General features: G+C 40.3%; 1 protein-coding gene across 1 annotated transcript in view; it reads left to right on the forward strand.

Annotated features, from left to right (window-relative positions):
• Positions 1-720: 720 nt before the first annotated feature.
• LOC122562816 (peptidyl-prolyl cis-trans isomerase FKBP8-like) overlaps positions 721-16,438 on the forward strand; it is a 32,555-nt gene continuing 16,837 nt past the window's right edge. The window contains exons 1-5 of the mRNA XM_043716061.1: positions 721-805; positions 2,590-2,818; positions 6,799-6,890; positions 6,970-7,139; positions 12,574-12,662. Of these exons, the coding sequence (XP_043571996.1) occupies positions 6,827-6,890; positions 6,970-7,139; positions 12,574-12,662 (323 nt within the window). The 5' untranslated portion in view covers positions 721-805; positions 2,590-2,818; positions 6,799-6,826. The remainder of the gene's footprint in view (positions 806-2,589; positions 2,819-6,798; positions 6,891-6,969; positions 7,140-12,573; positions 12,663-16,438) is intronic.

Raw genomic sequence — 16,438 nt, forward strand, 5'->3', positions numbered from 1 at the left:
TGGAGGGAAATGGGGTTTTTCTATGTTATTGGCATTGTGCAGATTTGCGTTTCTTTTACCCTCAAGAAAATTTGCTATGAATGAACTTACAGCAATTCTTAATGCACCAAAATATTGATTATACATTTAATCCATCATTCGTCACGATTCCAAATTACATTCAGCAAAACATTACTTATTTGAAATCTCTCCGAAACCACAAAAAACACAAAAGGATGCGATTTTCCAGCGTGGAAGCCCTTTCTGAGGGAACATTACACCCATTGTGCAGCCCAGCCTGAGGCCATTCGTCTTAATGTTTCATTTCTCCTCATTGCACTGTATGTTCTATATATTTTTAATCGAATTAATCTGCTTCAACAAAAAAGCGAAACTTCGACCGTTGCATTTTGTTGCAAAAGTTTAAACATCGTACTGGCTCATTGGTTTCAAAGTTTAATTTTCATCATTTGTTTTATGCATTCCTGGTCTTCACTTGTTTGCACTGATGCCAGATTTTTAAACTCGCTGTATTAATAATGATTAGAATCTTTATTATTTTTAATTTCAACATAAGCTGTCGTTTGCAAGACCAGCGTTAAATTCGCATCATTTTGTCACCCTAGCAGAAACATTAACACAAAGCTTTCCAGGGGGTGGACGCCCGTCGAAACACGACGCCTCGCAGGCGCGGTACTTCGCCCGGCCGGCCCGCGTGCAGTGACGTCACAGGGCCGCTGGCTCTGTGACGTCACGCCGGTCGCCGCGGTAACCGGGCCTCCTCGGGGCGGCGGGCCTCGGGCTGTGGGTAGATGATCCGGAGCCGGTGAGTAGCCGAGCCTCAGGCGGCCGCAACCCCACACACAGATCGCTGGCACTGGCTGCACCCGGGGCCGGGACATTGACACTCCTCGCGGTGCACCCTGCGGCCACTTTCGATGTACCGGCCGCTCGGACTGTGACACATTCTATCAGCTCACTGTTCACACGCCACTGCCACAGCATTGTGTGCCCCCATCGTGTAAACAACTCCGCCTTCACACATCAGTACTCATGAACGTAGTATGCCATTCAGTGATGGTTGTACTGTGCAGTCGCGCACCATTTACCCGCTGAATCGAGAAATATTTCTGATTTGATGTGCTTTATGAATTTGATCAAAGCTCGTTTGCTTTTCTTGTTTGTCTTTGGGGTGTGCTGTCAAAGCACTTGAAGATGTATGCACCACAGAGAAGGTGGAGGAAATGGGCACTTAAATTGGAGGAAGAGGTGCCAACAAAGCAGATTCGTTGGCGGTTAATATGGAGCGTATTGACCCTGAGCTGACCTTCAAACTCCACACTCTAGTACTGGGATTATCCATTCCTCCTCTATCATCTTTCCATTATGATTAGTGTGCCAGAAATGTTTATCCAAGTTATCGCCTCCAGATTAGATTATTCCAAGATTTTCCAACTTTTGTAGTTCAGAATTTGAAACATGGCCCAAACCCCACCACTTATATTTTGCCCATCTTTAATTCTACCTTCCCTATTCCCAAGAATCTTTATTGCCTCTTCTCTATCTGTCATCACAATAATTTCAAAAATGTGTCCATATTCTATGTGTCACTCTTGACCTCCCTGCTTGTTGCTGCATCCTCCTTCTGGTTTATGTTAGAGTACCATTGATTCTTGCAACTCTGGCTTTTGAATTTGCTCTTCCTCCTTCAGTTCTACCCACTCAATGCTCTGGAAGTCCTGTGTAAATCTTTCCAGCTTGCTACTTCTATCAACTCCTTCAAAAAGTTCCTGAAACCCTCCTATGTTCAAATGTTTATCACATCTACTATGTTTGTCTTCAAACATCTCTTAAATCTTATCTCACATCTGTTGTGTCCAATCAGTCCAATCTGTGAAGTGGCTTGTTACATTGTAGTCATTAAAGATACTATATAAATTGTTATTTTTCCACATACTGATGAATAATGAGCTGTTTCTCATTAAATTATTGGAGCAAAACTTTTAGGTAACAATGTTTATCACTTGTATTTACATAATATAACAGAGCCATAGTTTTTTTTTAAGGTTTGAAATTAGAGCTACCTGTTCTTCAAATATGCTTACCTTTTCATTAGATAATATTGCTGTGCCTCCGATGGCAAGTATGGATTTAGGCGTACTGATCAGAAATACATTTTACAATGTCCATGAACATTTACTACCATTTTAATCCACATTACAAAAGACTATATAAAAACTGAAAGAACTGCAGATGCTGAAAATCAGAAACAAAAACAGAAATTGTTGGAAAAGCTGAGCAGGTCTGGCTGTATCTGAGGAGAGAAAACCAAGTTAAGGGTTTGGGTTGTCTGTCCAACTGTTCTTCTTTCTGTTTAGGCTTCATCTCTTCCTATTGTTTACTCCTTACCCCCTCCTCCCACCCAATCTTCTGCATAAAAACCAACATTTTCCTAGCTACCATCAGTTCTCAGGAAGGGTCACTGGACCTGAAACATTAACTCTGTTTTCTCTCCACAGATTCTTCCAAATCTGTCGAGCTTTTCCTGCAATTTTTATCTGTGCTACATTTTAATTTGGATTGCTGAAGTAGTCTTTTTTTACTTTCTAGGGGAAAAGGAAAAGTGAGGGTGACCTTACTAAAAACTCATGACATTGTGTCCAGCAAGGAAAGTGACCATTGTCTATACCTGACTCACCTGCAGGTGACTGGAATCAAACTTCCTCTTGACCTGAATCCCAGTAGGAAGCCATACTCAACTGGGAATCTCGTAACCACCAACTTTACCATCTATCAACGAGTCCTGTATTTTCCAATCATGATTCAATTACTACTGACTGTAATGTATTCAATTTATGTGTTTTTTTTATTAACACCAAGGGAAAAGATATAGTAAAATGTTAATTTTTGGGGCTAGCACAGAGGGGACTGTATGCTCTCTAAAGCAAGGGGAATCTTTCTGTTGATATGTTGTTATATTCATAACTGTTGAAGAATTTTTTTTACTGTTACATACTTTGTGATGATAAAATGGTACTGCACACTGGTGAAATTATATGATGAAATGGCTTGGAAACTTTTCTGAAACTGTTGGGAGGATAGAGTCCCTCAGACTGCAGGGGTAGTGAAATGATATTCCCCTTCTTTGTAAGGGTGTTTAAACATTTTCTACACCAAACATGGAGAAGAAGTCCTGCCCAGTGCTGCTAAGGATCTGTATAAACATACTGTGTTGAAATGACAGTCACTGAAACACCCAAAAAGATCATCATATTTGTTATTCCAGTTCTTGTTTATTCTTATTGTTCCAATATTTGAAAATAAACTTTGTGTCTCAGTGAATGGCACAATGATTAGTTCTCAAGTTATGATCTGACGAGAACGGTATATAGCTTGATCATGACTTTCTTTGACTTGTATCTACTGATTTGTTGTCAACGAACAAATTATTCTGCTTTGGTTGGACTCATTGAGTCTCAAGTGTTCTAAGACCTTGGTCTTCTTTCGAATTCATTCTTGGCTATTTCAGTACCATTCGTGTTTCATCCATTTTTCGTTCCAAGTGCAGTATTTCAGAGTTAACTGCATTACATTTTATTTTTACTGTTCTGCCCATTTAGGTTATTATCCAAATTATCTCGTATCTTCTGAGATATTCCACTGCCCTTTCTAGTTTATTATCTTCTCCAAATTTGCTGAATTTATGAGTTTCAGAATTCAAGTTAGTAATATGAATGAGAGGTAGTAGTGGTTCCATCATCAATCCTGGGTGCCCACAATATCTATTATTGTCTATCTTTCTGCCACTTTTTTATCTATTTCCAAAATTTACTCTAAAATCTTGTAGCTTTCGATTCACTTGCTTTCATATCAAACCTTGGAAAATGTCTTTTCAAATTATATCCATGTACAGCATGTTCTTCAGCTTTCACTGTATTGTTCCCTCATTTCTTTAAAATTAACCCTTTTAAAGTTATATATTTGCCACCAAGTCTTTGATATTTCTGATCGTTGATGATTTCATGGACACTGTTTCCTAAGGTTACCATGATATCTGTTCTTTGCCTGGGTAATAACAGGTTGACAATATCTGCTTAAATTTTAAAATTAATTTTGAGAATGATTTATAGTGCAACATTAAGCTAGCCAGTAATATAAAGGAAGGCTAAGAATTTCCTTACATATACACAGGGCAAAAGAGAGGCAAAACTGGACATTGGGCTGCTGGAAAATGACGTGGAGAGATAGTAGTGAGGAACAAGGAAATGGCTGAGGAACAGAATAATTACTTCGTGTCAGTCTTCACAGTGGAAGACATGAGTAATATCTCAAAAATTCAAGAGCGTGAGGGGGCAGAATTGAGTATGTGACCATCACCAAGGAGAAGGTGCTAGAAAAACTGAATGGCCTGAAGGTGGATAAATCACCTGGATCAGATGGACTACACTGCAGACTTCTAAGGGGAGACGTTAGTGGTGATATTTCAGGAATTGCTAGAATCAGGAAGGGTCGCAAAGGACTGGAAAACTGCTAACATGACACCCCTACTTAAAAAGGGCCTGAGGAAAATTACAGACTGATTAGCCTAACCTCGATTGTAAAAAGATCTGGAATCCATTGTGAAGCATGAGATTTCTGAATACTTAGAAGTGCATGGTAAAATAGGGCAAAATCAGCATGGTTTCATCAAGGAGTGGTCATGCCTGACAAATCAACTAGAATTCTTTGAGGAAGTAACAAGCAGGTTAGACCAAAGAGAGCCAATGGATGTTATCTACCTGGACTACAAGAAGACCTTTGACAAGGTTCTGCACAGGAGGCTGCTGAGTAACATAAGGGCCCATGGTGTTAGAGGCAAGGTGCTAGTGTGGATAGAAGCTTGACTGTCTGGCAGAAAGCAGATCGTAGGGATAAAAGGGACCTTCTCAGGATGGCAGCCAGTGACAAATGGTGTTTCACAAGGCTCAGTGTTGGGACCACAACTTTTCACTTCCTACATTAACGATCTAGATGAAGGAACTAATGCACTCTGGCTAAGCCTGCAGACAATACAAAGATAGGTAGAGGGACTGGTAGCATTGAGAAGGTGGGGAGGCTGCAGACGAATTTGGACAGGTTAGAAGAGTGGACAAAGAAGTGGCAGATGGAGTACAATGTGGGAAAGTGTGAGGTCATGCACCTTGTTAGGAAGAATAGAGGCATGGACAGTTTTTTAAATGGGGAGAAAATTCAGAAGTCTGAAGTGCACAGAAACATTTGAGTTCTAGTCAGGATTCCCTCAAGTTAAACTTGCAGGTTGAATCAGTAGATAGGAAGGAAAATGTAATGATGGCATTTATTTTGAGAGGCTTAGAATATAAAAGCAGGGATGTACTTCTGAGGCTCTGTAAAGCTCTGGTCCGACCACATTTGGCGTATTGTTCACAGTTTTGTGCTCCATCTCTCAGGAAGGATGTACAAGCCCTGGAGTGTGTTTAGCGGCAGTGCGGCATGGTGGCTCAGTGGTTAGCACTGCTACCTCACAGGGCCAGGGACCCGGGTTCAAATCCACCCGCAGTCGACTGTGTGGCATTTGCACATTCTCCCCATGTCTGCGTGGGTTTCCTCCAGATGCTTCGGGAGGAATCCCACAATCCAAAATGTGGAGGTTAGTTGAATTGGCCGTGCTGAATTTCCCATAGTATTCAGGGATGTGTAGGTTAAGTGTATTAGTCAGGATAAATAGAGGATAATAGGGTAGAGGAATAGGTCTGGGGGGTTACTCTTCGAAGAGTCATTGTGGACTTGTTGGGCCGATGGGCCTTTTTGCACACTATAGGGATTCTATAGATTGCAAGGGGGTTCACAAGAATTGTCCCAGGAATGAAAAACTTAACATTTGAGGATCGTTTGAGCTCTCTGGGTCTATACTCAATGGAGTTTAGAAGAATGAAGGGGGATCTAATTGAAACATACAGAATACTGAATGGCCAGGACAGAGTATATCTTGGGAAGATGTTTCCATTGGTAGGAGAGACCAGAACTCTTAAAGGGAACACCTTTTAGAATGGAGATAAGAAGAAACTTCTCCAGCCACAGAGTGATGAATCTGTGGAATTCATTGCTGCAGAAGGCTGTGGAGGCCAGATCATTGAGTATATTTAAGCTGAGTTAGATAGATAGATTCTTGATTATCAACGGGATCAAGGGTTATGGGAGGAAAGCAGGAGGTTGGGGTTGAGAAACATATCAGCCATGATAAATTGGCGGAGCAGACTCAATGGGCTGAATGGCCTAATTTATGCTCCTATGTCTTAAGGTCATATTTATAAAATCAATCAATAAAATCGAATCAATCTTTCATTGAACAGAATGATCATTTTCAACCTAACAATGTCCAAATTAGGATGCAGTCTATCCAATGATTGAATGTGAAATATGTTAACTTAGAGATTAGAAAATTTTGCCACCTTATGTCTGACATAGGGTGAAGATATTAGTTATTAAAATTTTAAATGAATATCCATTATTGAAAAAGCAAATACCTAAATTCAAGAGATGGTTCCATTCTGTTCTATATTTGAATCCATTTTGAATACTGGTAAAGGGTGGCAATTCTCCAAGACTTTAAAATAACCTGATTTCACAAAGTTTTGTTGTGCAAGGATATTTGTGAAGAACCTCCATCATCCTGTATGCTCCTAGATCACTAAGCCGTGTTGTAGTATGTACTGTAAAGACTAAGATGACATTTCTTTTTACGATGAACACATATTTGCAAAATGTGAGATTTGTTTCACCTAATTATTCACTTAGATTTGTTCTTTTTGTGCCCAACAGAGCTGTAACAATTAGAACATTCTATGATATGGAGCATGAACATATAGCTTGTGATTCAGTGCAATACCTTGAAGGCTGGATTGATGTGCTTGGTATGTACCATGCATGCAGTTGTCAACAAGATCATTGAGATAGATAAATCAAAGTATAACAATGACGTTGTTTCCTTAGGGAATGGCCTGCTGAAGAAAACAACACTCAAATCCAGCAGCAATCAACCTGACAACCCACAAACTGGTCAAAGTGTCAGTATCTGGATAAGGACGATGCTTGAAAATAGAAAAGATATTGAAGCCCCCAAATATCTTAATTTCATGATAGGTAAAAGTGATATCTATCAGGTACGTGAAAGTTAAATGAACAAATTAAAATAAACAATGTTTGTTAAATTCATTGTATTTAATGTGAAGCAGTGCTTATATGGTTTGAATTAAGTCACCACATTATATTTAAAAAGTGGCATTAAAATACATCCAGTCAATTCTATACAGAGTAGAATGGTAAACAATGCATCTTTTCCTCACTTTGCAAGATTGACAAAATGGCCCATGATATTTTTCTCTGCACAGAAGAGTGCCGCTCTTGCAGAATCTGCACTTTCTGTTTTTTATTTCAGATCTCTAGCACCCGCAGTGCTTTGCTTTTACTGATTTTTTTAAATGCTGCTCTAAGATATGTCTGATGTGAGCATTTATTGTTATCCCCAAGATATTGATGGGACTTCTTGAACCACTGCAGGTTTGATTGTATCATGTCACACAGATGGTGTTCCATAGGGAATTTCAAGACTTACACCAGTCAGAGTGAATTTGGAGCTGATGAAGCCACAAGCGTTTTGCTGTTCTTTGTGGGTTGGGAGCTGCTGTCACAGTAAGTTGTTGTAGTGCATTGTTTAAGTAACACAGTGCACTGTGTTGGAGAGTATTAAGTCTTGTGGCAAGGCACCAATCAAGTAACAGCTCTTTCCTGAATAATTTCCAATTTCTCTAATGTTGTAGCAGCTGCATCTATCAATGTGAGTAGTGAATACTGGCCATATTGTTGCAATTAGTTGTGCAATTGAGCTTCTGGACGGTGGTGGTCTCAGAATTGGGGGCTTCACTAATGTTGGTGCTGTTGAAGATCAGTGGTAAGAAATTGGATTGTTCCTTGTGGAAATGTTTATTACCTGAGAATTCAGCTCAAAATGTATGTGTTTAGCTTCTGCCATTGGTTGACTGGTTTATTATAGGAGGAGCTGTGTATGATGCTGAAAATTGTAGCATCTTGCAAAAATAAACCTATTACTGGTGTATCAGAAAAAAAATCATTTTTCTGTTAGGAGCTCCTCTACAATTGTTTTCTGTGAATGTAATGATTTGCTTTTGGCAACCATGACTTGCATTAAGCAGTGTCCCCAGCTACTGGAGATTTTTCCTTTTGATCTGTGTTGACATCAGGTTTGCTGTTGTACTTCAGACTCATATCCAGTCAAACACTAATATTAAGAGCAGCCACTCTCCTTTCTCTGGCATTCAGATCTTCTGTCTGTGTCTAGATCAAGGCTCTGAAGAGGTTTAAAGTTTGTGACATTGTAAATGATAAAACATTGATGAACAGGTTACTGATGAGCATGTATTACTTGACACTACTGAGAGTTCTATTACTTTACTAATGATAGGGGTAGAGTAATTGGTCATATTTGATGCTACTTTTTGTCAATACAATAAACCTCAACTGTTTTCTGAAATGTGTCTACTTATCAGTGGTGTAGCTATAATGAAATAGTTTGGCATGTGGGGAGGCTAGTTCTGATACACAGGTCTTTAGCACTAATACTGGGAGATTGTTGTTCTGTTCAATGCACTTGGTTGCTCTTCAGTGTCACACAAACTGAATTAAACTGGCTGTATGCTAACATCTGAGGTGGTGAAGGGGCTAAGGTTGAATCATCTACTTGGCACTTTTGGTATTTTTCAGTACAGATTCTAACATCAGGTTGCAGAGACTATTGCTGTGAAAAATAATTCCAATTATTTCTAAATATTGTTTGTCTCCCATTCACTTGGCACAATACTCAGAAGGGTGAATGACTTGTAGATCTTCAATAAGGCTGAGCTCACATCCATAGGCTGACGTGCCTGCATTATAATGAAGTAATCCTTTGTGGCACAAACTCAAGAGAAGTATATTTGATAATCACGTGGAAGATACACAATTATTTCTGAAAAGAAAGACACATTTCATTGAAGCTTTAGTCAGGGCATTGCCCTGACCAACAGAATTAAACTGCCAGGATTTAAATATAAAGAAAAGTGGTAAGGAAAAGCCAAGGAACTGGTGAGCCTGACATTGGTTATGGGCAAGGTGTTGGAGGGAATCCTGAGGGACAGGGTGTACATGCATTTGGAAAGGCAAGGACTGATTAGGGGTAGTCAGCATGGCATTGTGGGTGGAAAATCATGTCTCACAAACTTGCTTGAGTTTTTTGAAGAAGTAACAAAGAGGATTGATGAGGGCAGAGCGGTGGACATGATCTATATGACAAGGTTTCCCATGGGAGACTGGTGATGGAGGGTTGCTTTTCAGACTGGAGGCCTGTGACCAGTGGAGTGCCACAAGGATCGGTGCTGGATCCACTACTTTTTGTCATTTATATAAATGATTTGGATGTGAACATAGGAGGTGTAGTTGGTAAATTTGTAGATGACACCAAAGTTGGAGGTGTAGTGGGCAGTGAAGAAGGTTACTTCAGATTACAATGGGATCATGATCAGATGGGCCAATGGGCTAAGAAGTGGCAGATGGAGTTTAATTTAGATAAATTCGAGGTGCTGCATTTCGGAAAAGTAAATCAGAGCAGGGTTTATAAATTTTATGGTAAGATTCTGGGGCATGTTGCTGAACAAAGAGACCTTGGAGTGCAGGTTCATAGTTCCTTGAAAGTAGAGTCGCAGGTAGATAGGATAGTGAAGAATGCATTTGGTCTGCTATCCTTTATTGGTAAGAGCATTTAGTATAGGATTTGGGATGTCATGTTGCTGCTGTACAGGACATCGTTTACTCCACTTTTGGAATATTGCGTGCAGTTCTACTCAAAAGGATGTTGTGAAACTTGAAAAGGTTCAGAAAAGATTTACAAGGATATTGCCATGGTTGGAGGATTTGAACTATAGGGAGGTACTGAATAGGATGGGGCTGTTTTCCCTGGAGCGTCAAAGGTTGAGGGTTGACTTTATAGAGATTTATAAAATCATGGGGAGCATGGATAGGATAAGCAGACAGTCTTTTCCCAGGGGTGAGGGAGTCCAGAACTAGAGGGCATAGTTTAGGGTGAGATGGGAAAGATATATAAAAGGGACCTAAGGGGCAACTTTTTCACGCATAGGCTGGCGCATGTATGGAATGAGCTGCCAGAGGAAGTGGTGGAGGCTGGTACAAATACAGCATTTGAAAGGCATCTGGATAGGTATGTGAATAGGAAGGGTCTGGAGTGATAGGAGCCAAGTGCTGGCACATGGGACTAGATTAGGGTTAGGATATTTGGTCTGCGTGGACAAGTTGGACAAAGGGTTTGTTTCCATGTTGTACTTCTCTATGATTCTATAACTCTATAAACAAAGTCTGTTAGTTAGTTGTCAATTAATTGCTGCATTACCATAGCAACACCTCTACCAATCAGAATTCATTTGTCAACCAATGACCATTCTCATACATTGTTGATTGTCCCTTATTTCAAAATGTCCTGTTGAGTGAAAGATGAAAAGCTTTGACAAAATTAGACTTTTTCAGTTCTGTTTTACCAAATGACCAATTATATGTATATATTAGTTGGCTTGCACCACAGAGTGATAGTCTAAAATTTGGTTTCCATTGATAAAACATGGATAGAAGGTAACCAAGGATTGTGGACATTCCAGCAGCAGTGATAATGAAATATACAGAAAGACCCTTATGACAAAGCAATTGTTGATATTTATTTGGCAGCATTAATAAGAAAACATTACATTAAGGAGTCAATGCCTTAAAACATGACATCAAATATGGATAGTCATCAAATGCTCTTCAAATGTTTCCTACAGGGCTAGGAAAAAGCCCAGAATGTACTGACAAATAATTTCCTTTTCACACATTTCCAAACCTAATCCTCCACCTTTTTGCTATTTAACTTGCATTACATGGGATGCAGACGTTTTTCCCATGGTCTTCAAACAGCAGTAGATTTTGAGAATTTCGATATATAACCTTGCCACTATGTTCCTCCACTTACGATGTAGTAGTGTCTCAATGCACAGGACTCAGAGTTCCTCAGGATAGTGTTCTAGTCCCAACCATCTTCAGCTCTTTTATCAATGACCTTCACTGCATCATAAGGTCTGAAGAGAGGGTGTTCACCGATGATTGCATCGTGTTCAGCAGTATTCACAACTCAAATACTGAAGCAGTCCATGTTCAAATGCAACGAGATCAGGACAATATCCAGTCTTAGGCTGACAAGTGGCAAGTAACATTAGTGCCACACAAATGTCAGGCAATGGACATTCCAATAAGAAATGATCTAATCACTGTCCCTTGACATTCAATAGTGTTACCATCACTGAATCCCATTATCAAATATTAGGTCCCTTTTATATATCTTTCCCATCTCACCCTAAACTATGCCCTCTAGTTCTGGACTCTCTCACCCCAGGGAAAAGACTGACAAATCACCATTGACCAGAAACTCAACTAGACTCGCCACATAGACAGAGTAGCTACAAGAGCAGGTTAAAGTCTAGGAATACCATAGGGAGTAACTCACCTCCTGACTTCCCAAAGTCTGCCCAACATCCAACAGGCACAAGTCAAGAGTGTGTTGGAATATTCCCTAGTTGCCTGGACTAATGCAGCTCCAAATGCTGGTCAGCTAGAGATGCCCATGCCCCATGAATGAATAAAAAAATGCTCAAATTCCGGCCTTTGGGATGTTCTGTTGCGGCTGTACAAGACATTGGTGAAACCAATTTTGTAATACTCCGTAAAATTCTGGTCACTTTGCTATAGCAAGAATAAAAATAAACTAGAAAGGATACAGAATAAATTTACATGGATGTTGCAGAGCTTGGAAAGTTTGAACTATGAGGAGAGGCTGAATTGGGTGGGACTTATTTCACTGCAACTGTTTTCACTGGAATGCCACAGGCTGAGGGGCGGTCTTATAGAGGTTTATAAAAGCATAAAGGGCATGGATAGGATGAGTAGACAAGGCCTTTTTCCAAGAGTACAGGAACCTCAAACTAAAGCGCATTGGTTCAAGGTGAGAGGGGAAAGTTTTAAAACAGACTTGAGAAGCAAACTTTTCACACATAGGGTGGGTATGTGTAAGGAATGAGCTGCCCGAGGAAGTGGTAGAGGCAGGTACATTTACAACATTTTAAAAGATATTTGGACAGATACATGAATAGGAAAGGTTTAGACGGTTATGGCCCAAAAGCAGGCAAATGAGACTAGTTCAGTTTAGGATAACTGGTTGGACCGAAGGGTCTGTTGCTGTCCTATATGACTCTATGACTTTGTTTTTAAAAAGGGTGAGTATGATGGCATTGGATGATTATTTGAATACAGAGGGTATACATGGAGAAAATGCAGGAGATTGGCACTGTGTAATCATGCTCATTTGAAGAGACTGTGCAGGGAGGATGGGCCAAATGATCTGTTGCAAAATACAAATTTTGTGATTTCAGTTCATGCTATTCAGTAGTATTTGAGATTGAATTACACTTAATTTCCTTGTAAAATGTGCTTTCTCTTTCCAAGGCACTTGAGATCTGTGTTCCTTTGATGAAGCTAGAAGAAACTATTTTGATCCTTGCTGATGTGAGATATTGTTCCCCAAGTGAGGAATGGTAAGATTGGATGGATCATTGTTTAATAGTGAACAGTGTTAATACTGTTGTTGTAGCATAACATAAACTCACCATCAGTTGATATTAATTTGATAATGATATGAATATAAATAACGTGGTTGTCAGAGTAAACTCCCTAGCATCCTGCCCCAGGTCTGATGACACAACTACAATTTTCAAGTCTGTAGTTTGTATCAAACTAGAGAGTTGTACAGGACTAAACAGCTCCTAAGCTACTTGCCAGATGGTCAGTATCTGTGTGCTTATTGTTGGAGAAGGTGTGTCAGTCACTGAGTTAGTGTAAGAGGGCAGTTCTTTATTCTGGATAACTGTTTTGTTCATTATCCATGAGGATTCATACATTTCATATTCCAAGATTAAATACCAAGGCTTTTGACACAGTCAATGGGGACGTGCAATAGAAAATCCTGTTAAAAACCAGCTGGCCAGTGAAATTTATCAACATTCTCCATCTCCTCCACAAAAAGATGTCAGCAACAATCTTCATCAATGATAATATGACAGCATTCTTTGAGGTCAAGATGGGTTAAACAGGAATGTGTCATTGCCCCCATCCTTTTCTCATCTCCGCCACTACCATTCTTCATCTTGTGAAGAACAAGCTTCCCAGTGATATGGTCACTATCTACAGGATGGACAGAAAACCCTCAACCTTAACCAGTTGAAATCAACAAAGAAAATAACACAGATGTCGCTTATGGAACCTCAGTATGCAGATGACAATGTAATCTCCCCTCTGGAGAAGAGAAACTTCAAGCCTCGCTTAATGCCTTTGTGGAAACACACCAAAAAAAAATTATCTCTACCTCAACCTCGAGCAGACTCAAATCCTTTACAAACCCATCCCAGGACAAACTCTGGTCCACCCCTCCATTAAGATCAATGGAGAAATCTTACCATAGGAGTAACATTTTCCTTCGCTGGGAATCTACCTCTCATCTAAGACTGACATCAATCTGGAGATTCAATGTAAAATCCAATCTGTGAGTGCCGCCTTTATATTCCTACAGATGAGAATCTTTGACAGCTGCGACATCCATGCTAATACCAAGATCCTGCTGACACTTCTAACAGGCTCCAGAGCCTGGGCAGACATACTGACACCACATCAAGACCCTTGAGAAGTGTCATCAACATTGTTTGAGATGGATTCTCTGCAGCAGCTGGGAGCACAGGCAGAGTTACATCAACTTCCTTGAAGCAGCTAATAGTACCAACATTGATCATCTGAAACCAACTCCGCCGGGCAGGTCACTTAGGATGCCTGAGTTCTGACTGCCAGATCAAATCTTGAGGACAAAGGAAGCGTCTTGCAAACTACCTGAAGGTTTCTCTCAAGAAACGCAGCATGGATACAATGCATGGGAGACCCTTGTTCAGAAGCAACAAAAGGATGCACAGAACTCATGACCAGTGACATGGAATTTCATGTGGATAATCATGCTCATTAATGACAATGAGTGAAGTCAGGACCTCAGGCTACTTTTAGAGGAATTCCTTAACCTTACCAATCCCACAAGATAAATTCCAAATTTATCCTGAAGTTTGATCTCTTTGGAAATGTTTGAGAGAATATGTTTCACCAATTATTCAAGTAATTTGGGCAAATAAATCATAGGTCAGTGGTAGTTCCTTTTCCTTTTCCTCACCCTGCACAGCGTCTTCTGATAAACGACCCATGTATTAAATCACTACACAGAAGGCTCATTGGGTGACTCTTTTAACATAGAACAGTACAGCACAGTACAGGCCCTTCAGACCTCAATGTTGTGCTGGCTTTTTATCCTACTCTAAGATCAGACTAACCTACATACCCTTCATTGTGCTATCTTCCATGTGCCTATGCAAGAGTTGCTTAAATATCCATAATGTATCTGATTACCACCAGTGCCGGCAGTGCATTCCATGCCTCCACCACTCTCTTCCTCTGACATTTCCCCTAAACCTTCCTCCAGCAAATTACAACCCATCATGGATAGACATTTTCCGCCATGGCAAAAAGTCTCGAGCTCTCCGCTCTAACTATGCCTCTCAGCATCTTGTACACCTCTATCAAATCATCTCTCAACCTTCTTCGTACCAGTGAGAAAAGTCCTACCTCCGTCAACCTTTCTTCCTAAAACATGCCCTCCAATCCAGGCATCATCCTGGTAACTCTCCTCTGCACCCTCTCTAAAGCTTCCACATCTTTCTGATAATGAGGGGACCAGAACTGAACGCAGTATTCCAAGTGTGGTCTAACCAGGGCACGATAGAGCTGCAGTTAATCTCGTGGCTTTTAAACTCAATCCCCCTGCTAATAAAAGCTAACACACCATATGCCTTCTTAACAACCCTGTCAAGTTGGGTAGCAACTTTGAGGGATCTGTGGAAATGGACTCCAAGATCCTTCTGTTACTCCACACTGCCAAGAATCCTGCCTTTAACCCTGTATTCTGCATTCAAATTCAAACTTCCAAAGTGAATGACTTCACACTTTTCCAGGTTGAATTCCATCTGCCACTTATCAGCCCAGTTCTGCATCCTGTCAATGTCCCATTCAACCTATAACAGCCCTCCACATTATCCACAACTCCACGAGCCTTCATGTCATTGGAAAACTTACTAACCCACCCTTCCACTTCCTCACCCAAGTAATTTATAAAAATCACAAAGATCAGGGGTCCCAGAAGTGTTCCCTGTGGAACACCATTGGTCACCATGCTTCTGGTTGAATACTTTCCATCTACCATAAAAAAATGTGCTGCATAAATAGAACAACCTGCCAAAGGACAAGGTGAATGTAGGTATAGTTAACATAATTTAAAAGACATTTGGATAGTACCTGAAAAGAAAAGGTTTAGAGGGATATGGGCCAAATGCAGGCAAATGGAGACCTAATTGGCATGGAGAGTTGGGCCAAGGGCCCTGCATGGCGCTATGACCTGCTGGGTTTTCTGAAGCTTGGGAAACCTAGAAAGCATGAGTTAAAAATAGGATTACTATTAACATAGTACATGTAACCTTATAACATTTAAATGAAACATCTCCCGAGAGCAGGTTAATCATCACCCATCCCACCCTGAGCTCTGTATATAACCAGATGTAGATGTGATTGAGGGGGTTGATTTGCTGTCTCAGATTTTTTGAATTGCAAACTCTGATACAATCCCAATTTATCAATTTTTGAGAGTAAAATTCAGCCCAATTGGCATTTCCTGTGGCTAATACCAATGCATAAATCTCTTTGTGCATGATCAGAACGGTCAGTCTTGTATCTATTCTGCTTGATTGTGCAATTGTAGAGATGGCTTTTAAAAATAGAAAAATTTGGCATAACAAAACTATTTAATCATTTATGCCTGGGCTATGTTCTTCACAAAGACTCCTGATTCATCTGATCAGCATTTTACTCTGTATGATTAATATAGTCCTAATCATGCAGATCTTGACTTCTGGGTTTGTGTCGATCATAGGACAAACAAAATAGAAAATCAGCCCAGAGGAGTGGTATTTCCATCACACTGGTGTCACCTAGCATCTTTCTCTTCAATAGAATGTGAAGGGACCTTTGGAATCCTGGGATTAAATTCTTCCCAATTTTAGGGTGGCTACAATAAATGAACAGGAGAATCGACATTTCGGGCATAAGCCCTTCTTCAGGAATGAGGAGGGTGTGCCAAGCAGGCTAAGATAAACGGTAGGGAGGAGGGACTTAGGGGAGGGGCGTTGGGAATACGATAGGTGGAAGGAGGTTAAGGTGAGGGTGATAGGCC

This window comes from Chiloscyllium plagiosum, chromosome 25 (assembly GCF_004010195.1).
Source record: "Chiloscyllium plagiosum isolate BGI_BamShark_2017 chromosome 25, ASM401019v2, whole genome shotgun sequence".
NCBI lineage: Eukaryota > Metazoa > Chordata > Chondrichthyes > Orectolobiformes > Hemiscylliidae > Chiloscyllium > Chiloscyllium plagiosum.